The sequence below is a fragment of the Nanorana parkeri genome, unplaced genomic scaffold, assembly GCF_000935625.1.
Source record: "Nanorana parkeri isolate BGI_ZX_2015 unplaced genomic scaffold, ASM93562v1 scaffold120, whole genome shotgun sequence".
NCBI classification, from domain to species: Eukaryota; Metazoa; Chordata; class Amphibia; order Anura; family Dicroglossidae; genus Nanorana; species Nanorana parkeri.
The window spans coordinates 1595676-1623480 of NW_017306388.1; the positions used below are offsets into that span (position 1 = coordinate 1595676).

The window sequence follows — 27805 nt, forward strand, 5'->3', positions numbered from 1 at the left end:
TTGCCATGTTTTGTTTAATGATTGTGCCATTCTGTGATGACTTACAGATGAATATGAATCCCATAAGAAATAATAGAATGTGTCTTTCCGGGGCGTGGTCTGGCCGCGCGAGTATATGGCCGCTTGATCCGTGAGCAGCGTCGCCGGATCTGACGAAATTGCAACTAACTTCGGTAATAGGATCGATACACTTACCGAAATAGTCCCGATTGATATCGGAATACCTCCAGAGATGTCCGCAGTTAAAAATAAGTCCAACGGCTCTAAGAAGCTGACGGATTTCTATCCGAGGCCTGACATATGTTCCCAATTCTCCAAGGGGATGCAGACTTCTGAGTACAACTGTGTATGAACATTGTTATACTTCAACCTTTGTGTCTGACTTCACCGTTCACAGACCATCTTCTTCTGTTCTCTGGTCTCACTGCTATGGACTGAACCCATGTTATGACAATTTAACTCCATATGCCTGAACATGTGACAGTATACACTGCTGGATGCAGACAGAACAGAACAGGGTGGTGTCAGTATACACTGCTGGATGCAGACAGAACAGAACTGGGTGGTGTCAGTATACACTGCTGGATGCAGACAGGACAGAATGGGGTGGCGTCAGTATACACTGCTGGATGCAGACAGGACAGAACAGGGTGGTGTCAGTGTACACTGCTGGATGCAGATAGGACAGAACAGGGTGGTGTCAGTATATACTGCTGGATGCAGACAGGACAGAACAGGGTGGTGTCAGTATACACTGCTGGATGCAGACAGGACAGAACAGGGTGGTGTCAGTATACACTGCTGGATGCAGACAGGACAGAACAGGGTGGTGTCAGTGTACACTGCTGGATGCAGATAGGACAGAACAGGGTGGTGTCAGTATACACTGCTGGATGCAGACAGGACAGAACAGGGTGGTGTCAGTATACACTGCTGGATGCAGACAGGACAGAACGGGGTGGTGTCAGTATACACTGCTGGATGCAGACAGGACAGAACAGGGTGGTGTCAGTATACACTGCTGGATGCAGACAGAACAGAACAGGGTGGTGTCAGTATACACTGCTGGATGCAGACAGGACAGAACGGGGTGGTGTCAGTATACACTGCTGGATGCAGACAGGACAGAGAAGTAGAATTACAGGTTACATGGACATGAAGGATGTGGAATGACTGTGTATACAATACAAACTTACACATCGGTCAGAATAGAAAAGGAAATTACAGACACACAGAGCTGGCGGGGAAACGCTGTCTGCAGGGTGATCGGGCAGGGAAATGTTTGCTGTCCCGGCAATCAGAGCCGGAAAGAGAGCAGCCAGGAAGACGGAAGCACATGGAAGTCCCAGCTGTTTTTTCATAGCACAGGGGGTCAGCTGTCAGTGTTGTAGGCGGGGCAGAGAGCGTCAGTTCTGTTATGAGACAGGGAGGGAAAGTCAGTGGAGTGGGCGGGGCAAAACAGGGAAGTGTGAGTGTAGTGGGAGGGGCAGAGCAGGACAGAGTGAGCATAATGTGCGGGGCAAAGCAGGGTTGTATAAGCATTGTGGGCGAGGGTATGGGCGTGGCAGATCTGTGAAGGTTGGTGTTGAGTGTAGTAGGCGTGGCAGAAAGGGGACACGCCCGCCCCGTGTCTCCTCGCATGCTCAGAGCCGCAGTCCGGGCAGCATGGCCGAGCCGGGCTCCGATCAGCAGGATGAGAAATATTCGCAGTTCGTGGCTGTGCACCAAGCCGCTCTCTCCGCTTCTGGGGTGCCCCGACTGTACTGGAGGAGTCTGTGTCACAAGCTGGAGGGGGAGGTATGGGGGAGCCGGGCTGTGATCGGGGGATCGCCTGCGTGGCTGTCCCCGTGCTGAAATTCGGGTTGCGCTGTATACGTTGGTCACCGCCGGGCTGTTGGTAGAAGGGCACCGATATCGGCTGTCAGTAGCTGGCATTGTCATGTCTGTGGGAGGGAGGTCTGGGTTGTCAACTTGCCTCTTGTCTCGATTAGGTCGTACGATCAGATAAGAGGGATAAAGCTTCATGAGGGTGGAGAAGATTGTACAATGCATTGCCCTGATCTCACTGATAGTGGTAGGATTGTACCATCAGAATCGATATGGGGTGATACATACATACTGCTACATCTTGGATCAGGGCTATCTGGATGTTGGGTGTTGTAGTCTGACACTAGTCACAAAGTTGCAGGTTTGCTTTGATTGCTGAATATTTTTAAAAGTACTCTGTCATTGGAATGAAATGTAACTGTAAGAAAAGTTGCCTGTTAATGAAGACCTGTAAATATTTCATCTCTGGGGGACGAAATGTCCTCATATCACTCTACAGTCATGGGGGTGGATCTTCAGCATCTGACACTTCAGAGTGTCAGATTACAGGATGTTACATTGTTCAAATTGTGTCACTGCATTGAGAAAATCCATCCTATGGGCATCTTCAATAAGCAAGTTTACAAACTTCTAGATGGCTATTGGTATTGAGAGTGGGACAGGCCTTATGGATAATTCAAAATAGAAATACAGATTTATTTAACAAAAATGTATCTCATTTGTGTATTACTCGGCTGTAGATCTTCAAATCATCTCTGAGTTGGTGCTGACACTGTCCTTCCTTCTGGAGGGGACTACTTTTGTTCCCTATGGTCCCTGTGCGTGTTGTAAAGCACACTCCCATGATGGACTACAATCTCATGTTCAGTTTACTAATTTGTATTGAGATTATAGACCATCACAGGTGTGAGCTTGGAGTGGTGACTGCTTTAAGGCACTTGAATTTATTTTTAAGATTTAACTCCTGAGTTTAGTGTCACTTCGGAAAATCTCTCCGAAACACACAGCAGGCAAAGAATTGACGGGTTTTCAACCCTTCCCTACCTTGGCTTTAGATACATTGATATTTTAAAAGTGCAGAAACATTTATATTGGGCATTACTTCAACGGGGACTTCTCTGTAATTTTATGAATCTGTATAAATCCTGACATGTCAGTCTAGAGCAGGGGTCAGCAACCTGCGGCTCCGGAGCCGCATGTGGCTCTTTCATCCCTCTGCTATGGCTCCCTGTTCAGGGGCGGAACTACCCCTGGGGCCTCGGGGCCTGAAGCTGTGGGAGGGCCCAGTGAGGTACGGTCCTGGGCACCCCACTGATGGAATATGCTGCAGTCCAGGGGCTCCGCACTGCCGATGGGATTCTCAGTAAGGGGGCGGGTCTTGTGACTCACCTCCTCTCCCGACCGTGTCCGTAGTAACAGGCGGCGAGAGAGGAGTGTGTGTCACATGCCCCGCCCCCTGCAGTGCACACCGTCTGGCTGGGATGCTGGCTGTGAGGCTTAGCAGGTGAGTCTGAATGAGGGGGGGGGGAGTGCATTACTAAGCCCAGAGTCCAGTCCGTTACTAAGCCCAGAGTCCAGTGCATTACTAAGCCCAGAGTCCAGTGCGTTACTAAGCCCAGAGTCCAGTGCGTTACTAAGCCCACATACCTATATACATGCTATACATAGAATAAAGGTAAAAAACGATATATACAATGTTATCTTCATTTTAGATGTCAAAAGGGTTTTGTGGCTCCCAGTGTTTTCTTTTCTGTGGGAAACGGGTCCAAATGGCTCTTTGAGTGATTAAGGTTGCTGACCCCTGGTCTAGAGCAACAGTATCATTTTTCCCCACAATTAAAACGCAATTCTCATTAGAATCAATTCTGGCGCTCCATGCAAGTGCCTTTACCTAGGCTGAGAGGATGAGAATAATGATGTCATCATAGATCCTGTTTTGCCTGGAGTTACATAGGGCCGCTGCTTCTCCCAATTTTATTATATCCGGCTGTTAGTCATGTCGTTGACAGACGGGCAGATGTGTGTGACTAGCGTTGGTGGAATGAAAAGAGGTGTTGTTTTTTTTGGGTTGTTTTACGCAGTATTGCCATGTATGAGGGCTGTTTGGTCTTGATAAATGTTTATGATCTTTCAGCATTTTCCTCATTGACCACGCATGGACCTACCGTGTGGAGCATGCTCGCCAACAACTAATGGAGGTTCCTGGCCTCTTGCACCGTATGGCCAACCTCATGGGGTTCGAATTCCACGGAGAGGTCCCGGATGAAGGAGTGGTGGAGGAGGTTCTTGCGGAGATGTGGAAGTATAACCAGACTTATCAGCTCTCTCATGGGGTAAGAAACACACAGTTTGTTGTGGCCTTGATGCCTTTGAAGAAAGGCCTGCTGATGGCTTTTCGGTTCAATTAATAATCATAGTGCAGAGTTATCACCTTGTCTGAAGTGTACCTGTCTTCCACACATTGTTGTGAACCACCTTTTAAGGTATAGCCAATATTAGCCAACATGTATTTCATTATTGTGTTATCTCCCTTTGGGGCTTTTCCCAACACAATTGGAGGAGAGGTATATAAATAATGTCCCAGATGTATATACGTCCTTTCTCTGCTCCCCCAGTTCCAGGCTGCTCTCTGCCTGTCTTTCGTTCAGAGCTATCACTTCTAGAGGGTACATGGCATGAAGCATTAGATAGCATTTCTTTTTTCAGTATAAGCCCTCCTCTACCCAGAATGCCACAGTTTTTGTCTGCACCTGAAATGCATCGCAATGTATTCCTATGGTATATCTGGGCTCTGTTCACAGCAGTGAGGTCTGTTCCAGTGTAGGGGGGGAAATGCTGCATGCACTATTTTTTCTGGTTTGGAATGCACCAAAATGCATGTAAATTCATCAAAACGCATGCAAACAGAGCAGACTGCATTAGACCGCACCTGAAAGCCCATTTTAAGCTAAAAAAATTGTCAGGAACGTGTCAAAACTGCGTCAAAAACGCACCGCACCGCATTTGCAGATCTGCTCAAGATCTAGTCTGGACATGGTGCGAACCAGTCCTAAATGAATTGACTGGTCTTGACTTCCATCCTGTAATGGAGGTGAATTTTAAAGCCACGGGTGGCCAGAGTGTGCTCCTGCCTCACCACAAGAGGTCTGTGGAGGGATTGGAGTAATCCTACCCATCTACTTCATCAGTAGGTATTTACAGGCCTTCAAAGGTCAGCTAACACCTCTAAATACATGGTGTGCCCCCACTTCTGCAAGTGGGTGCTAATTGTGCATCCGTACAGGTCTGCGGATAGCTTTGCCTGTCCTTCATTTGTTGAAGAGGACTCATCTTTTAGCCCTCAGGCTAACCCTTTTCTCCTCCTTGGCATCTTGTTCAGTTGCTCCTCACTAGCTCTCTTGTCCTACTGCAGAGGACATTGCACCTTCCTCTCCCTGGGTTCCAATAATCTTGGGGACCCCTGTGCAAATGGGGACGCTTTCCTTTGGCTATTTTAAACCCCTTGTGGTTAATGGGGGACCTCTGACCTACAAGGTCACCTAAATCCAGTTCTGGCTGTTCTTTACCTAAGCAAGCACCTGGCCCTTCATATTAATTTGGAGGCACCTTCTACTTCTAAGGGCATTTTCCATTGTGGGATGTTTAGACTAATCTTTTCGGACTCTCGAACTCTGCATTTTTGAAGTGCACCATGTCTATTGTTGGCAGTTACCTGTTACATGTGGGTGAGGCTGTTCATCTTGAACTCCTACTTAAAAGGAGCCTAATCCTTGGGCCAATTGTTAAGTCAGTTGTCACTGACACACACACACACACACACACACACACACACACACACACACACACACACACACACACACACACACACACACACACCCCCCCCTAACACACACACACACACACACACACACACACACACACACACCCCCCCCTATGTATCTGGGGCAGATCGTTAAGGGAAATCTTCCTGACAGAACACACGGCAAAAGAAAACCCCCAAAAAACTGGGTCCCAACCATCTTCGACTGTAAAAAAATAATAATAATAATTCACTTGAATATGTTAACTTCCTTGGATGAGTTAAGAATTGGGTATGTGTTGTTTTTAATGTCCTTGTAATTACATTTCTCAGTCTGCAGAAGAGAAGGTTCCGGTCTGGTACATTATGGACGAGTTTGGGTCTAGAATTCAGCATTCGGATGAACCAACATTTGTGACGGCCCCTTTTTACTACATCCCCCATCAGCTGGCTTACACCATACTGTGGCCCCTCCGAGACATAAGTAATGGAGGTATGTGCTCATCAGCCCATTCGTCCTATGTTGAGTGCAGGTAATGACTGTAATGTGAAATGTTTAGATCTGATTGGGGCATAAACCGTTTTGACTTGAAATGCCATGTCTAGCTTGTGAGTGTTTAGCATCTCTGTACCCAAACTGTATGCAGGTTCTAAAAAATAAAAATGTAAACATTTTTTATCGATTTTTGTTTTAACGTGGATGTCCATCCCAAAAATGTTTTTTTTTTAATAGTAGAGCTCAGAAGGGTTAGAACCCCTGTTGGATTTTTACAGCCATCCCAGTCTGTTCGAGAGATTCCCCTCACTTCCTGTCCTGCTGATGTTTTGCCAGCAAGTGATGCGAACTCTCCAACAGCAACACGGAAAGAAAAACATGTGATTTTTCTAGTGCCCTAGCGGAAAGCCCCTGTCGGATTTCTATTTGAGCTCTGTACATAGGCTTTTCAACAGAAAAGATGAAGAAAGGGGCCAAGTGCTCCACCTGCTGGCTAAACATTAAAATACAAATATTCATGTGCAGAGGTTTGTGTCTACCTAAGGCTCAGTTCACACATTAGCGGTTTTCTGCGCTAAACATAAAAACCAATACATTCCAATGTACCTAGTTCACACCTGTGCGACATCCGTGCGGCACGGTTCTGGCTAAAGTAGTAGCCCCAAACGTGTGAAATCTACGCGTACATGTTAAATTCTACGCACTTTAAAATTGTAAAAAGTTTTTTTTTTTTCTAATAAAATATATAGTAAACTGCTAGTAATTTCCTTTTAATACAGAGGAAGTTTCCCGCGACTACGCTTACGGAGAGACGGATCCCTTAAGACGGAGCTGTCTGCTTTTACCATGGCAGCCTGAGGATCTCTCCCACATTAACTACCAGACACCCGAGCCAGCGGAAACTCATTATCAGGTGAGCCTGTACTACGGCTTTTACTGTCAGTCTGATTTGAAGTGTATGTAGACCCCAAAGGTGCCCATACACCTTACGACCATCGCAAGGCTTTTGCCTTGCAAAAGCAAATCTTTCTGGTGAATCTTTTGCAAATTATTTACCTGGAATTCCTGCCAGTAGCAGCACTTCTGTTGCAGAGTGATGGCACTGAACCACGACGCTTTGCAACAGATTCACAAAAGATTATTTGCTTGCTACAGCTCCAAGCTCACTCCTACGATGGACTGCAATCTCATGTTTAGTTTACTAATTCGTAATGAGATTGTAGTCCATCACAGGAGTGAGCTTGGAGCGGTGGCTACTTTACAACACACACAGGGACCATGGGGAACAAAAGCAGCCACCCTCCAGAAGGAAGGACAGTGTCAGCACCAATTCAGAGATGATTTGAGGATCTACAGCTGAGTGATAAATAAGATACGTTTGTTAATAGTTGGGGTACTTGAATGTATCTTTAAGATTTAACTCCTGAGTTTAGAGTCACTTTAAAGGGTATCTATGGCCAAAACTACAAACAAATCTGTATTTCTATATTGACTTTCCATAAGTTCTGCCCCACTCTAAATAACCATATCGATTTAGAAGTTTGTAAACTTGCTTAATGAAGATGCCCAGAGGATGTTCTTCCTCAATGCACTGACACAATTTCACTCCAAGTCTATACTACAACTCAAAGTCTGAACAATGTAACAGCATTGTTTGCTGCAAGCAATGCATGCATTTTTAAGATTTAACTCCTGCGTTTAGCGTCACTTTAAAAGGCAAGCACTTTTATCATCATCCTTGTTTGAAATTCAGTGACCTGGGACAACTTGGCTGGTTAAAAGCCCTGACTTCACGTGCTGCATACTTGTCAGACAAGCAAAGATCAGGTTTACCGCCATGGGGCAGCACCAAGCCATCCGTGGCAGCCCATTTTCTAGTCTGACAGGTCCTCTTAATTTTTGTTCCTGCTTGTACAATATCTGGACAGTTCTTTGTGGTTCCAATACGCAAAATAATTATATCTGTTCTATTTCAGTTTATTTTTGCAGAAAATAAAGAGACCCTGCCTCACCCCGTGGAGCCTCCACTTCATGACGAGAGTAAAATCTTCAAGTATGTAACTGGCTGGTTTCATGAGTCTTAGCCTTACAAGAATCGGGAGTTTGATAGGTTTACCCTGCCAACCACCTACTCTACAGACGCACAGCATGGTGGAATAGAAGAAGACCTGGGCAAAAGAGCAGCTATGGAATGCCTACTGTAAGGGCGGATGTTTTACAGCCGATCTCTTTGAAGAATAAGGCTGCCTAGGCTTAAAGTCCACTTTAAAGTGTATTTCTACCTTCGCAAGTCAAATTTAAAGCAGAACTCTGGGCAGATCAAAACTTAACTCTTGCAATACAGGGGAGCCCCACTGCAAGGGTTAATTGCTTGTTTTGTCTAGGGTGCTAAAATAAGTTTTATACTCACCCGAACTGCGATCCCGGCTGGCTCCTACACCGCTCCCTCCAGCCTGTCTTCTGCTACGCTTGAGCGATGGAATGTCCCTCTGCATCCTCATGTTCTATACACTGTATAGAACATGATGACTCACAGGACCTTAGACCGCTGGAGTGGAGGAGGAGTGAGACTGAAGTGACCGGTCTAAAAGCAAGCTGGGATCATGGTTTGGGTGTTATTTTAGCTCCATACACAAAATGGCCACTTATCCCTTGCAGTGCGGGTGGTAGCCATAGGCAGTTTCTGTTGCTTACAATAGATGCCAGTATGAAGAAAAGGGACAAACTGAAAGTCAGTGTATTAACATACAATGTACCACCCAAGCCTTGAGATCTTTAACCCATTGTTAGGACAGACAGTCCTGCACATCTGGTTTTCATCTGATATTTGCCAGCACAGTACAGACAGGGTTGATTGTACCATAACTCCCCAGCTCCCTCCTTAACATTACATAGAAGGGAGAAGCTAACTAAGATTTTTCTGCTATGTGAATGAGAACATGTAAGAAATATATAAAATAGGTGTTATCCCAATTTGGGTGCATAATTATAAAATCAAATGTATTCCTCAGATAAGGAAGTAAAGTGATAAGCCTGAGCTCATTGTAAAATAGGGTGTAATCTATTTAAAATGTCCATTTACATGGGAAGCATCCATTTTTGAAAGGGTGAAAAATTGAATACTGAACTGCAGGCAGATATAAAGCTTTGTAATTATTAATACAATGTTTATTGCATTTTTTATGCAGTGTAATTACTTGAATTTGACATAGGAAGGTATTGGCTTTTTGCAATCCCTTATACAGCAAAGCTTGGACTGTTAGAGGGAAAAGCAACACAAGGAGCCAATCAGTTGTATTGCAGTGCTCATGTGCTCATCATTGACATGCTGATAGGAGGAGAGGTCCAGTCGCAGGCTGGGGGAGGGCCAAGACCTGTAAATTAGGAACTGGATGGCTAATAAAAATAATCCTCTGGCTCCCATATACAGGTGAAACTCGAATAATTAGAATATCGTGCAAAAGTAATTGCAGTAAGTGCTGCAAAAGGGGCCCAAACCAAGTACTGAGTACATATGCATGCTTGTACTTTTCAGAGGTCCGATATTGTTCTATGTACAGTCCTTGTTTTATTGATTGCATGTAATAATCTACTTTTTTGAGGTTGTGGATTTGGGGTTCTTGGGGTTTTCATGAGCTGTAAGCCATAATCATCACAATTATGACAAATCACGGCTTGAACTATCTTACTTTGCATGTAATGAGTCTATCTCATATATTAGTTTCACCTTTTTAAGTTGCATTAGTGAAATAAATGAACTTTGCACGATATTCTAATCGAGTTTCACCTGTATGTGTTCTGTGTGTTCAGCTGTTTGACTGGAGTGTAGCTTACAAGTCACAACCTTCCCTCTGTAGGGTTTACACAGATATACAGCAGGTTCTGAACGCTGTCAACCATCCGCGCTTCGTGTTCACAAATGAGGAGAAGGAAGCGGACATCCTCTTCAATTTTTCTCATATTAAAGATTACAAGTGAGTTCCGCTCTCTTATCATACACGGTACTTAGTAATTGTCATCAGTGGGCTGCATCTGCTGTGCAGTTTATGTGCCATCCTCCGTGTCGGTCATTTAAGATTTTGTTCTGTGTCCCTCAGAACATTCAGCACAGAGAGGCCTCACGTCCTGCTGAACCAGTTCCCATGTGAGAACCTTTTGACGGTTAAGGATTGCCTGGCATCTATTTCACGAAGGGTTGGAGACACCGAAGGCCCAAAATGGCTTCCCCGTACTTTCAACCTGAAGACGGAACTGCCGCAGTTTATCAGCTACTTTAAACAGCGTGAGCAGCGGTAAGATGCATCAAATCATTACCTCTGCAAGAAAATAAGCTCCGAATGAACACGCTGCTTGTGACCTGATCTTGGAGCAGCTCCCTGTTTGTGTGACTCTGGCCTCTTCATTGACTGTAATGTTGTTTTTTTTATTTGTTTTGTTGTCTTCCCATTTTCTTCTTGTGACCTGTGTATCATTTTATCATTCCATGTCACTAGTAGGACATAGGACCAGTGGTTGACCCGTGTAGTGTGCTGTGTAAAAACAGGCGCCAAATGTCATCTCTTCAGTAGTCTCCCCAAAGTGTTTTTATATTTTGCCTGTATGACCCCTAGAATGACCTGAGCTTGTCATTGTCCCTACAGCGGGGAAGACAATCACTGGATCTGCAAGCCATGGAACCTGGCCAGGAGCTTGGACACCCATGTCACTACCAACCTGTCTTATATTATACGTCAGAGAGAGAGCACACCTAAGGTTGGTGGAGTACAAAATATCACCAGGTCACCCTGAGATAACTATTCTTGCTCCATTGCAACCAGTCCTGATCTTTCAGGGTTAGATGGAAGAGTCTGGTTGCTGTGGAGTAATAATTGTCTAAGGTGATTTTTATCACTGTGATCCGTGCTCAGTATTTTTGGATCTTTTGTTTCCCATAACTCTGCTTAGAGAGGATCTGAACTCTGCCCAAAAAAGGCAAGCAGAGGGCAAATGACTAATCACTAGTATTGCCTCTGCAGCTGCTCCTATTCCCCATTACTGACTTATAGGGCTGCAGCTAACGATTATTTTCATAATCGATTAGTTGGCCGATTATTAAGTTCGATTAATCGGTTAATCGGATAAAAAAGAAAAAAAAAGGCTCCAGTGATGGACTACTAGTTTGTATTGAGATTGTAGTCCATCACCGGAGCAAGCTTGGCGCGGTGGAAGTAAAAAAAAAGTGTGGTGTGCAATATAGTACATTATACAGCGGCGCAGTGCAGAATACCAGCAGCTATAGAGGAATGTAGCAATAGTACATTATACTATAATGTACTATTGCTGGGATTTGTAGTCCTCTGTAGCTGGCATTATTCTCCATTGCGCTGTATATAATGTATTATTGCTGGGATTTGTAGTCCTCCATAGCTGGTGGTATTCTCCATTGCGCTGTATAATGATTATACTGCACTTACCATGCTTGTACTGCACTTTGTCTCTGTGTGCTGACGGCCATCTTGGTAAAGGCAGGGCTTTGCTTCCCCATGTCAGAGCCTCCAGCAAGGAGAACAGTGAGCAATGCAGTGGTGACATCACTAAAACTCCTGAAACTATTAGAGGCAGCGGTACCCTAGAACCCACACTAGAAATCTACACTGGTAGATTTGGCACAATTACTTTTCTAAATTTTCCCAATAACATCGGAAATCTTCACTTTTTGTGTTCCGTTCCACTTTAACCACTTTGCTACCGGAGCAATTTTTACATTTTTGCAGAAATGTTAAAATCAGATTTTTTTTGTCTAGAAAACTGCTCAAACCCCAAAACAATTCTACATTTTCTGAAAGCAGAGGGCCTGTAAAATAAAATATGCTAGTTGCAGTGTTAGTCACAGAAGGGTGAAGTTTGGAGAAGGCAGGAGAAGGGAACAATCTAGGACAACATAGCTGAATTGGAGAATTTTTCCAAATCAGCTATGTTGTCCTAGATTGGTCACTTCTCCTGCCTTCTCCAAACTCTTCACCCTTTTGTGAATAACCCTGGTAGGGGTATTATTTGGTGTTTGAGTACACTTTAATTTTAGTGTATTTTTACCCTATAATAGCACAGAGGAAGTGACAGGTCCTCTTTATGGAGACATTGGGGTCTATTAGGCCCCTAATGACCTATGAGCCCAACTGAAGCTGATGAAGCACAGATTGTTCTCTGGCCCCTGATAGCCAAAGAAATTACAGCCTGAAACTGGAAGTGACAAAATCCCTGTCACTACCAGGTTCAGTTAACAGAGAGAAGATTGGAATTGCTCTGACCTCGCACCAATGCAGCAGGAGACACCCACCACGCCGATCCCAAACAAAACTGTGTTACTGCAGCCATACCACTGCTTTGGAAAACAAAACACTAAAGCAAGCACAATGCTAATAAAAGAAAAAAGTCGGCCCCTTAGAATTTCATTTTTTTTAAAAATGTTATTTAAATTTGTTGTCATTTGAATTGTGACACGGCGCGATAACCAAAATTTTAGTAATGTTTGTATTTCCTAATCGCCTAGGTTGTTTCGAAGTACATTGAGAATCCGGTGCTTTTCCATCGGGAAGATGCTGGGATGGTGAAGTTTGACATCCGTTATGTGGTCCTCCTTCGCTCAGTGCAACCGCTCAAGCTGTATGTCTACGACGTGTTTTGGCTGCGCTTCGCCAATCGGTAGATATTCACATTTCCACTTTCAAAAATGAGGTCTTCGCTGTGATCTACCTGGCTGTGGATCAGGGAGGGAGAGTTCTGTTGATTTTAGCACGGTTCAGGGTGCGTCAGACCACTGTGGACCACGAACTGCTTGTGGTCTGTGTTGAGCAGTGTTCAGCATTTTCAGTGTGCTGCTAGCATGGTACAGTAAACTCTCATCTAACCAGAAAAAGAGAATCCCCTGTGTACGCGCTGTTCTGCTGATCCTGCAGCATGTATTATCATGGAAACGATTGTGTACCTGTTTTGTCTTTAAGTGTATCTATTTGCTTTTGATTACTGCATTTCAATATTATTATGATGTCAATACAGAGGTTATGGTATGGTGTAGTATGGGGTATGGCATTAGTTAGACCTAATTTTAATAGTAACTCACAAGCAACTACATTTTATCCAGGATCTACCAATCCCCGTTGATGACGGATAACGGGGAGTTTACTGTAATACCCTTGCACCAGTACACCAATATGTTGGATATATTTTTAAAAAACCCGCCTAGATGCATTACTGTTTAATGTACAGTGGAGGCTTAAGTAAGGCTTTAATTCTTAACCACCACATGATATTTAACCCATTATAATTAACTTGCAACCTAATGTTTAAGCTATGACATAAACACCGACACTTTAAAGAGAACTATGGGGGTAAGTGTTTTTCCCCATGGGTCACAGGAGGACATATACTAGCGTCCTCCCGTGACCCAAAGCTCCGTATATCGTGAGCTACAACTGGCGGTATACTGAGAATGCCGCAGCCAGGACGGATCATGACAATGCTGTCGAGATCCACCCAGCTGCGTGAGTGACAGCTGGCTCTGCCTATCTAGAGGCAGAGCAAGCTGTACCCTCCCCCGTCCGTTCCTCCAGTCAGCGTTGGAGGATCAGAGCAGGAGGGGGGAATCCCTGCGGGGAGTGGTGACTGACAGTCACGGCTCTCTGCAGGGAGATGATCGAGAAGCGAGCGACGGTATGTGTTCGCTCACTTCCCGATCTATTGAGCAGACGTCTGACAGTTTCATTGTCACACGTCGGCTCAAACTATGAGGATGACTGATTTTCACTCACCTCATAGTTCCCCTTTAACCCTGTAGCCCTTGACTCTACTGTTGATATAACCCCTATCATAAGCCCTAAAAGATAAATAACCCAAGAACAAAATTTCTAATACCGTTAATGGCTGCTTACCAGTGCTTTTGGTGTTGTGGCAGTGGTAGTTTTATATTTTCAGGTTGAGAACATTTTCAACAAGAACAGAAAATACCTGCTGGTCTTGCCACAATTGCCATGTCCTTGCCACTACCTGTGAAATGACCTGGAAGCATAAAACAAACTTAGCTTCCTTTTGTAAACTACTAACTCCCCATCCCTATGTAATAGAGATGGACTGAGGGAGACATATTTGAAGTCCAGCCTGGATGGCAACCGTGAGCGTAGCCACTTAGAGACAGGAAGTGCATTACTGGCAAGATCGACATGTTCAAATAAAGGATAAAAATGCAGCCATCACATTGAAGGACTGGTAAGCTGGAATATATTACATTTTTGTTCTGGGGTTTAGATTTCCTTCAACTTAAAATTAACCCCTTAGATTACCTCATGTATCACTTGCCCCTCCATTTGTAGATTTGTAAGCCCTCAGGGGCAGGGCCCTCCTTACCATCTTGTCTTGAATTGTATTGTAACTGTAATGTCTTTCTTATATTGTAAAGCCCTGTGCAAACTGTTGGCGCTATATCAATCCTGTATAATAATAATAATGTACCTTACCTGGTGCTTGAAGCATTGCCACTAAAGATTACCAGTCCTGTGCCGAGACACAGCAAGACGTCATCACTGTCTGATGATCCTATAATGATGACTTTTGACTTGGTGATATTGCCCTGGCCTATCTAAGTCTCGAGCTTAGAAGGTATGCTTCAGCTTGCAACACGTAATGGTGGTCAAGCAATTCCAGACAGAATTTAACATCATTTTGCTAATTTCCAACAGGCCGTTCACACTTGACGATCTAGGTGACTATGAGAAACATTTCACAGTTATGAATTACACCCCAAGTGTACAGCTAAAGCAGGTAAGTGGGATCCTGTAGCCAAAGACAGGGAGCCCACCAGGTGGGGGAGTTGTCACCTTTTTATATGATATTCTAACGCTTGTCTTTTAGATCCATTGTGATGAATTCATCACCTTGTTTGAGAAGCAGTATCCTGACTATCCCTGGAAACCTATACAGGTACGTACGTAGCTGTGTAAATGAACCATAGACCTGAGATGTCCAACAGGTTTAGAGTACATAGTTCAGATTTGGGTTGCAGTTCACAAAAAGGACATCATGGAACTGGAAAGGGCCACTAAATTAATGAACATGAAGGACCTCCGCTCTGAGGAAAGATTAACTGAACTTAAATGTATTCACCCTTCAAAAGTTGTAGGGAATATGATCACCTTGTATAAATATCTAAAGAGACCCTGTCGCCAGACTATTTTATCAAAAAAATTCCCATCATATCATTTGACGTATTCTATTCATGTAAAAGTCTCCCTTGTGTAGACATACAAAAGTCCTGAGACTTCTGCTGGGTGCCACCGTCTTGGATGTGCAGACTGACTGCCCCAGCAGACTCAGAATTGACACTATTGTATTCTCCTTCACTCCTCCCCTGACAACTACATAAAAGGGAGGTAAGGGATAGGGCAGAGGAGCTGGGCCAGTCCAAACAATAATTAGACACTTCAGAAGAGGGAAGGACTTTGATGTACAAGAATGGAGGGAGCTGTGCTAGGGAATTGACAATTTCGGGAGCATGAATTCACTAACGAGTTCAGAGGGACATTGCAAGTCGTTATAAGAAAGGGAAAACTTCATTGGTAGGCATTTAAAATGTTTGATTTTAAGTTGGTAAGGCTACCTCAATAGACGCAAGGTCCCCCTCCCCCTAAAGTTGAGGCAGAAAGGTTTAGCTTTTGCCCATGGGGAGGGGTTTTTCACCGCAAGAGCCCCCCTGCAGTACCAAAGTTTACCAGCAGGTGGCAGTAAAGACCCATGTTTTTCTATGCACCTAGACAGAAGTCCAGCAAAGTCCCATTGCTTGGTAAAAGCAGACGATGTACATTTGCTTAGAGTTGACGGCATATTTGTTTTCCACCTTTTTAGGATGAAATATTTAAAACCTTTGGGGAGCTTTTCCAAGCTGCGTGCTCCAAACCCGCCCCGCTTGGCATCTGCGACTACCCGTTGTCTCGTGCAATCTACGCTATTGACTTGATGCTAAAGTGGGAGACTAACCAGGAAGGTATAGATGTCATTTTACTTTACACTAAGATGCTCCATAATAGCAGCTCCCGGGGAAAATTTGTATTGTAATGTTTTGTTGTTTGAGGATTAAATTGCAACTCCACCCAAAACGTTTTGTTTTTGTACAGTTGGGAAAGATTAGAACTAGGGATACACCGATAACGGCGAATCATTACACAGCGCCCGGCTTTCTGATTGGCCCGGGAAGCCGCCTCCACGCTACCTTGTCACCAGGTGACGAAGCATGGATCCGACTTTCTGGTCAATTAGGAAGCTGGGGGGCTCGCTGCCGAACTTCCTGATTGGCCAGCTTCCCAACCAATCAGGAAGCTGGGCGGCAAGTCATTTACACATTGCCCAGCTTCCTGATTGGCCAGGAAGCCGGCTCCATGCATGGTGCAGTCTTCCCGGCCAATTATGAAAGTTGGGTGGCGTGTAACAGTGACAAAGAAGTTAAGTGAAATATTCTCCATGGAATTATAGTGAGAATAACCTTAAGTGCTCATCCACACTGGAATTGGCCCGCACATACAGCTCCGTGCTGCGTGCAAGGCCGTACCAAGCAGCTCCCGGAAAGGACAGGTGCTGCGTGTCATTTAGTATGCAGCCCCCCGCCCTTCTCTATGGGACTATACACTGACGGGATGGTTCGAGCCAGGAAACACGCACCCCTACAGACCTGCACTTGAGGTGAGCATAGGGGAGCTTACGGAAGGACGGGGGCTGCATACTAATTACACGCAGCACCTGTCCTTCCCGGGAGCTGCCTGATACGGCCCTGCAGGCAGCTCGGAGCTGTTATGAATGAGCCCTTACGAGCTTTTCAGCCATTCCCTACTCTATCCACATTGGAAATAAATCCCTTTTCTCTCCCGTTCATTGAAGGACACAGGGAACAGATCGGAGATCATGTACTGTAGGGTAATATCGCCACCTGCAGGAGAAGGACGCTAGGCACAAAAAACTAAAGACCAATTACAGCCTAGGGGCGGCCCCTGCTGGTGGCCAAACCCCCCACCTGCTGACAAGTCTCCGGTTTTTTGCCTAGCGTCAGGAGTAAGGAGCTAAGAATTTTTTCTCGGGTATTCTTACCTGCTTCTTCCTGCTTTTTTCAGTAGAATCTTCTAGCAAGTGTTGTCCGGGCGAAAGGCTGGATGTCCTGGATCCTTGGAGTCTCCCCTGGACGACCGACGTTCGCATGCAGGCCTGCTCCGGCGGGTCGGCTGCGACACGTCTCGCCTCAATCGGCAGGTCGGTCGGTTCGTGACCGTCTTTACCGTTTCTGGCTTTGACGGCGTGGCTGTTGAGAGCCAGGTGTTGAGAGATCGTGGTCTCTCGGATGCGGTCATCTCTACGATGTTGCGGGCTCGCAAGCCTGTGTCGCGTAGGATTTACCACCGCGCATGGAAGGCTTATTTCGCCTGGTGTGAGTCGATTTTTTTTGTTTCCCATAAGAGCATAAAACCCACTTTCCCATAAAACCAGTTCTGAATGCAATACTCCCCTCCTCTCCAGTGCTGATCCCTGCAGACTCGCTTGGTTGGAGGTCCAGTGCCAGTTCTCTTCCTGTCAGTTCATGCTGCCACTATGGTCCCCTGAACAGATATAGAATGATGCTGTTACCATTGCTGATGTAATTCTGGCAGCGTTGCTCTCTGCATCATTGAGGACTGCGGGGGGCAACATTGGGGCCACTAGGTGGGGAGGCCAGAGTTGGATCTTAACAAGCATACTGTAAACTTTGTTGATTTTGTTTGCTTATGATAACCTATCCGCTTTAGCTTCATTGGCGTGTGTGTGTGCTGGGGGTCCGCATATGAATACACTTTATAAAGAAATGTTTTTGTACATCTGGGACAAACTAAGCCAGCACTTCATTACCAGTTATAGAAATAATTGTTGACCTCCCTTTCTCGTCTCCAGGTAAAAGAGTTATGCAGCCTCAGATTTTAGAAGTAAACTTCAATCCAGACTGTGCTCGAGCCTGCAAATACCACCCGACTTTCTTCAACGATATCTTCAGCACTCTGTTCCTGGATGAACCGCAAAACTGTCACGTGACTGCCATCCTTTAATGCTAAACCACGAGCTGTTTATAGAGAGCTTCCTAGACTTTATACAACCAGCAATATCTGTATACAGGCTGCCCTAGCTCTGCTTGTAGGCCATGGTGTGTATACCTATACAAGCTCCAAGCTAGATTTCAGCCTGAGGATATCTCTGCAATTAACTCTATTCTTGCCCAACATTATTCTGCTACGTCAGTGATACTTCAATAATATCTTTTCTGTAGAAATCTGAGGGGGATTTTTATTCATCTAAATATTTCTCTGGCTTCTCTCTGTGTCTTGAAACAGTTGTAAGTTGGTTTGTGGGGTGCTACAGATTGGGTTAGCGGTCTCATCTGCCTGTTGGCGAGGATAGAAGGTCACAGAAGAGATCACACACTATACTGTAGTGCATGCTCACTTGTATTTGGCAATAATAGCGGGAAGAATACAATTGATTTAAATGAGTAATTGAGAGCTTACTGAGTGCAAGATTGCTTTAACCTTAAATGGAATCTACAGGCGACTTATTGCTCTGACTAGGCAGCCATTGGGGTTCCATCGCAGCATGAGAGCAGACTCCATCCCTTCAATGTGTCCCATGCACCCTGTGGAACCCTAGGCTATATTACATTACCATCTCTTTGTTTTGGGGCAGACCAGAACCAATTACACACTATGGAGTTGCAGGGTGCATGCTCCAAATTTAAAGAGGACTCTGGTTCCACTTGTTTTTTTAAATAGAACCTATATACAGGTGAAACTCGATTAATTAGAATATCGTGCAAAGTTCATTTATTTCACTAAGGCAACTTAAAAGGTGAAACTAATATATGAGATAGACTCATTACATGCAAAGCAAGATAGTTCAAGCCGTGATTTGTCATAATTGTGAAGATTATGGCTTACAGCTCAAGAAAACCCCAAGAACCCCAAATCCACAACCTCAAAAAAGTAGATTATTGCATGCAATCAATAAAACAAGGATTGTACATAGAACAATATCGGACCTCTGAAAAGTACAAGCATGCATATGTACTCAGTACTTGGTTTGGGCCCCTTTTGCAGCACTTACTGCAATTACTTTTGCACGATATTCTAATTATTCGAGTTTCACCTGTAATTGCTCGGTCGGGGCAATGTACAGTCACTTCTAGATCTGAGATCGGACTTTTATTTTAAAAAGGATAGGGACGGCCTTTTTATACCAATCTTGCACCTCTACTTTAATGGTCTTGCTGTGGTTGCGCTACTTATATGGCCGTTGGTGGGAGTTTAGGCTTCAAGAACTGCATGCTTGTTCCAGGTCAGTGACTGAAGTAGTGAAGCCAGGATCAGGGTGGACCTACACCTTCAAAAATAAGTTCGCAATGGCTACTTCCATTTTCTATCCTCTAGGAGCAAAGTGCTAATCGTGTTTGTATTGCCCAGTGCCACCAATCTGCCTGAGTGCCTGACTCAGTGCCACCATTCAGACTTCTTTCAAGATTATTCCATTAGCACCTTGCATGGTAGGGTATAAATGAAGTTGGTTGTTGAGGGGTTCAACTAATGCTGGCCTTATCATGGCATTTGTTTTTATCTACTTCCAGTCAAAAATAAAAATTGTTGAATTATCCACAACAATCTGCTGTTCAGAATTTCATACTTTTTTCCTTGGTCAGGACAGCCAATCAATGAAGTGCAGGCAAAATACATTGACAGAACAGCAATACCAGCTTACTTCTGATCAATTTTGATCACACTCATGTTTTATTGAATGCTAGAAGAGGGATAAATCTTTGAAACCATGGTTGGCCGTTTGCTCTGGTTTGTCCAATAATCTTTTTAATCAAAAGGTAATGTGAAGCTAAAAGTCCGGCCATTTGTTAAATATGAATTGGCCTGCAAGAGCCTAAAAAAATAAAAGAACGCTCTCACTGCAATTTTCACCCAGTTCCCGACACTGTATGCTGTACACTCATTGCTCTGCAATCTAATACTGCTCTACTGGTTGATGCCCGCTGTCATTCAGCCTACTCTGTGAGTGCAAAGAAGCAAGGGTGACCCCCCTATAGGTTGGTCATCAAACACTCTGGGCTTATGGGTGAGGACCTGTGGCTTTACATGCCCAGACCAAAGACCTATACAAGGTATACAAAGATAAAAGCAATGTGTGGTTCTAAGAGGGGTCCCCAGCCTGCTAAGATTTAATGTGTTTGAGGGATGATTGGACAACAGAATGTTTTTTTCATTCTTCCTCACTATGGGAGGATGCAGGAAAGAACATCTTGGGCAATGCAAATGACCATCTTCCAAAAACAAGGCAGGGAGCAAAGAGTGCTAACCATAGCAACCATTCAGAAGCCATCTTGTTCTCTACTTCCTGAAATGTGATTCATTACGGTATCAGAACTGCTGCAATGGCGAGGAGCATGGCTTTCGCTTTATGTAATCAGGATGCAGATGCCAACCCCTTTCTACAACATGGAGAACGTTTGTTACAAAGAGCTGAGGTGAAGCATAATGTTGAGCATTTCACGCTGTTTAATGTTGGGGTGTTTAAGGGAAAACTGTTCGGCATCACCTCTATGTATTTGACTTCAGTTTTCTTGCTGATTCCGTTTTGGAAAAAATAAATACTGTCTTCCTTTATTGTGCCGACATATATATTTATTGCATGTAATGAGAAATTTGGAACCGACCTGTGCTGACCTCCTGAAAATGCTGATTGCCTTGGCTGTGTCCGGCTTCAATACTCAACAATCACGTATGCTGCTTTTAGCATAGTTTTCTTTAAAGAGACCCTGTCACCAGATTCTTCATTTCAGTAACCACAATCTTCCCATTGGATTATGTTTATTTACCTGTAAAAGTCACATCTGTGTAGATGTCCTGAGACTTCTGCTGGGCAACTGCGTCTTGTATATGATGTCCACAGCCCCAGCAGACTTAGAGCTGTCATGTATGTGACACTCTGTAGTACTGCTTCTTCCCCTACAGCTGCATATAAGGTTATGTAGAGAGGTGAGTGCTGGAGGAGCTAGACCCTCTAGAGCAGTGGTTCTCAACCTATGTAACCTCAGGACCCACATTTGTCCTTGGTCATTAAGTCGTGACCCAAGTTGCTCTGCACTGGAACGCACAGCATTGCGGTACTGTGCGTTTTGGTGCAGTCGATCGTACTGTGGGTGGGCGGTGTGTTTGGTGGTGCCATTCAAATGAATGGCAATGCAACATACCTCCCAAACCAGGATGCGCAATTGCATAGTAAGGTGTGTTATTCACTGGAGTGGATCCTCAGCCTGGGGTCCAGTGTGGGCTGCTGGGCTGTGATGGAGCTCCATCCATATGTGCATTGCTTGCACCGCTTCCTTGTGTGCCCTGTAGAGGTGCCGGGAGCCAAAATGTGACGTCAGTCCAGGCACTTCTACAGGGCACACGAGGGAGCTGCAAGCAATGCACGTATAGATGGAGCTCCCCTGCGGCAATAACCCCACCCCACCTCAATCTGACACTCGGCATCGGGCAGCATATTTTGAATGGCTGCTTGGTGTGAAACAGTGCTGCGCTAGGGGGAGGCCGAGGAGCCTCTCACCTACTGCAGTGGAAGACATGCGGTGACCCACTGAATACGGGGTCACGACCCACTAGTTGAGAACCAAGGCTCTAGAGGAGATGGTTGTAGCTGGAGGGAGGGGGCTGTGGTAGAGCATTGACTCTTCTGAATAAATTTCAGATTTATTTTCTCTAGTTCTGCTGAGAAAAGTTAAACCTATTTTAGTGCTTGACTTTTTTTTCTGTTAGGCACAAAGTATATCCAGAAGTCTTTGTGGGGCCTGTTTATCAAAAGACTGGTCTTACCTGTGTGATTAATCAGTAGCATCCTGGGGAAGGTCCTCCCTCCAGATACATTGCCTTAATCAGGTAAATGCTCTTAGCATTTCCGCAACAATTTCTGGCCCTTGCTCCACAGATGTCGATGTTTCCCTGGGCTTGGGGGCAAACAGGCGCTGCCTAGAAGAATGGCTGTGGTTAGGGTTAGGCAAGGTCCGCAGCGTTCCTCTGAAGGCCCCGGTGTCTCTTAGGGGTGTTAGGTTGTCTTAATATTCATCCTCTGTCCATTGGTGGTCCCCATCTCACCAATCTGGGGCTGAGGGCTAATTTTCAGTCTTGGCTACCCTTGTACAATAGAAAAAATGTCACCAGCACACCATAAGATGAAAAAGAAAAATATTTTATTGCCAATAGCTGTATCTCATTGGCAAGTGCTTTCGGGGCCTCGCAGGGTCCCCTTCATCAGGCTTAGAGATATGAGCCCTGGCTCATCCATTCAGATTAAGGCTTTGGTCCTTCAGGCGGCCCTCAGCCCAACTAGTAAGGTCTAATAGTATTTTTTTTTTTTACTATGTTGCCCACTCAACATGCTTTTGCATGTCCCAACTGTATCTGAATTCCCGCGTCTCTCAATGAAGTGAAGAAAAATGGGATTCTTTGTACATCTTGTAAAATCCATTCCTTTGACTCCATTGAGGGACACGGGTACCGTTTCCATGTATTTTTGTTCATGCTTTTTTTCTACAGGCATGCTGGGTAGAGAAGGGATTACACTGACGGCTGTGTTATGATTTTTCTGTTTGCCAGTACCCAATCCTCCTTTAGGCAGCAGTATAACTCAACTGTATGTTAATTCCTGTTTTATTTAATGGACTCCAACAAAATAATTTTAGAATGAGTACAGAAAATCCCACTAGTTTTACATCTGTATTTCAGTGCAGTAGTCTGTGTGAGGTTTTGTGGTCATTACAGCAGTTGTGTCTCTAGGAGGCAATTGTTCCCCCAAGGTTGATTATCCCCCACCACCCACATATAGTATTATTTCTTCCATAGTAAGTGTAGCCACCCCATTACACATACAATGCTTCCTCCTTTGCTGCTCAGGGTCTGGTTCCTGCGTTGCATTACAGTAGCAAAACATTTAAACCAAGTCTTAGTCCTCCTTGTAGTTAGGATTGTCCTTCCAGATGCGATAGCTCAAGGCTGTTGCTAGTGTAAGCCAGGCAATACTAGGGAACATCAAATAAGCCGCAGTTCTGTTGATCGGGTACCAGGCCACGGTTGTAGCAATGACTGATCCGGTCAATAAAATAATTTCAATGAATGCCTGGAATTGAAGAATTAAGGATATGGAAAGGTTTTACTACTAGAATAATACAAAAATAAATAAATCATCCTTTGGATATTAACCACCCCAAATATATATATGTTTTTGTTTTTTTAAGGGAGAGGTAAAGCCAATGCTTTTTTGGCGTTCCTTCTCTTATGGGTCACTGGAGTATACTTATTAATGTACTCATGTCACCCATAGTCAGCAGGTAGCGGGCGGGGAAATGTATTTGCTGATGGAGCAAATGGCACTGCAATTGGGAAGGATCCTGACGATGTATAAATTAATAAAGCAGGCCATACAATATGTTAATTCCGGACAGTTCTTGATGAACTGGCCTGAAATTTGCACAGCGGGTGCCACAATTGGCACCCTTTTGACCGGCATTCCTCGATCAGCTGATCAAAGGAGCTGGTTGGAAAATTTCAAGGGAACAGAGATAGCAGCCGATGACCTGCTGACTTTGGGTATTCTGACAATACGAAGATAACAGCAGGGATTCCTCCATCAACGCTTGTAAGCCTTGTCTATTTTTTTTTTCGTTCAGCTTTTGGGTTAAAGAAAAAAAAATTAACAGTGCATGGTCAGCTTAAGTATTAGGGATAGTATATTTTACTCTCCCAATACTTCTCCTTTAACAGCCTGTGGAGTGCAAGTCAAATATATGTTTATATTTTGTATCCCAGCTCACACCACTTTTTACAACAATAAAAAGGTCCTGGTGGATGTTGCTGGACTCCATATTGGAATGCCAAATGTAGGGCTTCCCTTCAGCCTAGCTCGAATCTGAGTATATGCAGTTGCTTTATGGAGGGGAATCTTAGGGCTTGTTCACACTGAAAGCGTGTGCGTTCCAGAGCGGTAGTTGCTGCAACGCACCGCAATCGCTAAGAAACTCCCCCCCGCGCGTTCTGGGGCGGGAGGGGGCGTGGCGGTGCATTGAATTCAATGGCACTGCTTCCACGCCCCCCCGCCCGCAGTGTGATCGGACGCGTGGCAAAACTGCACTGCACTGCAAACGCAAAAAATATGGCTTGCTCTATTTTTTGCGCTTGCAATGGAACGGAACGCTGGCAATGTTTTGCCACGCGTCCGATCTCACTGCGTTGAAGCGGTGCCATTGAATTCAATGCAACGCCACGCCCCATCCCGCCCCAGAACGCGGGGGGAAGTTTCTTAGCGATCGCGGTGCGTTCCAGCAGCTACCGCTCTGGAACACCCACGCTTTCGGTGTGAACAAGCCCTTAGAATTGAAGAAGCCTTTTACCATATAAGAACAGTTGGCTTCATGTTGCTCTGCTGTATCACAACATTTTACAATTGTTGGTTTTATTATAATTACCAATTTGATTTTGTGGGCGCCAAAGAACACTTGACTCCATGTCCAGTTCAGTGCTAGTTGTGTAGCATACAGTCCTAGGGGTACCACTGCATCCTTAGTAAATCCTCCCAATTCTTTCCAAACCAGGTATGATCCATAGCTAAAAGAGAGAGGATAGTCATACAGCTTAATGGTAACAGATCCTTAGTCTATACACCGGGACATCCAAATGGGGAACCTAGCTTTTTTTTTTAGCAAGGGGTAACAAGAGGCTGTAGTTCCAGTTAGTGGCAGTCCCAAAACCCTGCTCAATCTGCCTGCACAGGGTCCTTTAGGGGACTTTTCTATCACTGTACAGTAAGGATTCTGCATTTGATGGACTGATTTACTTGCTTCCTAAGTGTGCTTCAATCTTAGACTAAAAAGACTGACCAGAAATGATATTTGGTTTATAGGCGGATTCTGGTGGACAGGTGGAGTCAGCTGTTGGCTTCTTATATGCCTTCAATGCTCCAACTATGTGATCTCCCTGACATACAGTAATTACTGACTATAAAATATGAGGGGAGCCTCTCATAATGGGCACATCAGGTCTGCAAAGCCTCATATGCAAAGATCTCATTGAGCGAGACCTTGAGAGATATGAGACTGTCCGGGGGTTAGCTTTCCGGCATCTACCAAACAACTGATATATGAGTGATCGGGGGACTGACAGTTAAAAAAAAAAAAGAGGCACAGTGATATTTCACTAATGGCTTAGCAGTCCCTGGGGACTGGAATTGGTACATTTGTGTAAGGCATTCACTTACCTGTTTTCCAGAAATGGAAACCTGAAACAACATACAACATATGTGTGTGTGTGTATATATGTATGTATGTATGTATATATATATATATATATATATATATATATATATATATATATATATATATAGAGAGATAAAACTGAGAAAGCCCAGCTGCAGCCTTTGCCGAAAACGCCCGGTGGTAATCGTAGTACGTAAAGCCTCCATACTTGTAGGCTAAGTTTATGACTATGTGTAGATACGAGTCAAGCTCCTCCCTACGATTGGGACTTACTGAGCATACCACGTCTCTGAACACCCCAAATGCTAACACAAATTCTGGTATAGTCAATTTACGACTCAACCTGGGGTCCCTTGCTTTGAGGATAACAGAGACTTCCTCACAGGCAAATGCCTTGTGGTCGGTCACATCATGCGCCGCTATCAGAAGGGAAGCCAGATTTACGTCTTTCCCCTCTAATATGTCTTTTTTCAAATTGGCTGGTACAAAATGTGCTGGGGTGATGTTAGGGGCACTGATCACCGTACCTGCGCTGGCGGGCATCAGTGCATTGGAAGTACCCGGCATAACCGAGGTGGTACTGGCCACGTCTTGCGTCGGGGGCTCCGGGACCGCAGGAGCCTGCCTCTCTAAGGTCTCTGTTCTATACTGCAGATCGTGTACCGTATTGGCCAGGTCATTGAGCGAAGCGTGTATGTTGGTAGACACGCTGACCCGGAAGTGCACGAAGTTTCGCCGCTAGACGAAGACGTCACGATGTGGTTCACTCAAGACCCGCACGTCCCTGTAGCATCCGCCTGCCCTCTTTTAAGCGCCGTGGGGCGCGCGAATCCCTCCCACAAATGACGGCTAACAAGTTAGCCTACCAACATATCTTACCCCATTGACGTGTATAGAGTTGCCCACACTGGGGGGAACACCCAGTCAGGAGGACACCATCTTGGCTTTCGAAGGGTGGCATACCAAGTTTTTATCTGGCCATCAGTTCCGATCCCAAAAATTGCACTTCCCACCGATGGAAGGATGGTGAACCCCACAGCTGGGAGCCAGGAAGGGGCCATTATTCTCCCAGTTCCTAAATAGAAATATCAAATGCAGTCAATGTAAATATGACCCTTCTACTTGAAAGGAACTTTTTTTTGTCTGTGGAAGATTCTCCCCTTATTTCTATCATACTCCAATGGAAAGTTAGAGTCAACTGTTCTTCAGACACTCATCTGATTGTTGGTTAAAGCAGAAACAAGAGATTATACCTATGTGTGCTTTAACTCTATAATGTTTCTGTACTGACCTTTTTGCATGTCGGCAGCCGCATCTGTCAGAAAATTTAGAGTGCCAGTGTCGGCACTGAGTGTCTTGTGTCCTCTGGCTGGACATCCGGACACGAGTCCAAAACCGGACTGCCTGGGTGAAAACCGGACTGGTGGCATCCCTAGCCTTTTGCGTGCTTTAACTATCAGTGGCGTCACAAGGGGGGTGCGGCCTGCACCCGGGTGCCACCATTGGAGGGTTGACACCAAAATGACTGACAGTCATTTTGGTGTCACCCCCCTCTAAAAAGTTGGGCACTTGGTCATGGACCAAGAGCCCAACAGTGTCAGGAGAGAGGAGGGGACCTGGCGGCATACCTCATCCCGCCAGGTGAACGTCCCCTCCTCTTTCTGCCGGCGTCCATCACTAAGATGGCCGCCGACAGGCGTCAATAAGATAACGTCACGGCGGGTGTCACCCGGTCTCTGCTCCGGGTGATACCAGACCTCGGGACGCCCCTGAACTCTATGATCTTTTTGCATGTCTATATATAATTGGCATTATCATTAACTGTGGACAATCCTAAGAATGTAAACAGTCAATTTACTGAAACAGAACACGTTCACTGTGCTTCTCACATGCAGGTTTTGGATTGAAGCAGTTCCCCAGCATGCATTGCACATCACTGGGTCTGCTCAGCTAAAGGCAGTGCAGTTTCATAGCTCTTGCTATTCCATTTCATAGACACAGAAATCAAAAAAGACAATAGAAATGGGCCATATATCTGAAGAAAGATCTGCGCGGCAGTAACTATAAACTGTGTCAGGCTGCAATTAATAAGAGTAATTGTTATGTATTTCATGACAAGTATAAAATAATGATCTGCATGTCTTCTGCCATAATAGCTTTAAGGGGAACTGTGCTGTCATTTGTGAAGTTTTATTTATTTTTTATTGAGTATATAATGGCAAGGACACAGCCAGAAAAGCTGAGGTGTCCGATATGCACATACTATTCTAAGTCAGCAGCTTATAGGGTCGTGAATGAATGAAAAGGATGACAGCCGCACAGTATGCACTTTCAGGTTGGCCATTGA

The 27805-nt window shown here is 44.9% G+C and overlaps 2 protein-coding genes across 2 annotated transcripts; one reads left to right on the forward strand and one right to left on the reverse strand.

The window, feature by feature from the left end:
- The first annotated feature begins 3308 nt into the window (after positions 1 to 3308).
- On the forward strand, positions 3309 to 18497 carry TTLL12 (tubulin tyrosine ligase like 12). Its single transcript, XM_018553436.1, has 13 exons — positions 3309 to 3331; positions 3962 to 4160; positions 5960 to 6119; positions 6902 to 7035; positions 8099 to 8175; positions 9980 to 10096; positions 10220 to 10414; positions 10763 to 10874; positions 12652 to 12803; positions 14834 to 14915; positions 15006 to 15074; positions 15996 to 16134; positions 18060 to 18497. The coding sequence occupies exons 1-13, from the start codon at positions 3309 to 3311 to the stop codon at positions 18209 to 18211; spliced, it is 1611 nt and encodes a 536-aa protein (XP_018408938.1). The 3' UTR covers positions 18212 to 18497.
- A 4656-nt stretch (positions 18498 to 23153) lies between these two features.
- Positions 23154 to 26519, reverse strand: LOC108784606 (translocator protein-like). The gene is made up of 3 exons (XM_018553461.1): positions 26338 to 26519; positions 24673 to 24811; positions 23154 to 23327 (listed from the first exon to the last, which is right to left on the reverse strand). The coding sequence occupies exons 1-3, from the start codon at positions 26517 to 26519 to the stop codon at positions 23154 to 23156; spliced, it is 495 nt and encodes a 164-aa protein (XP_018408963.1).
- Positions 26520 to 27805: the final 1286 nt, after the last annotated feature.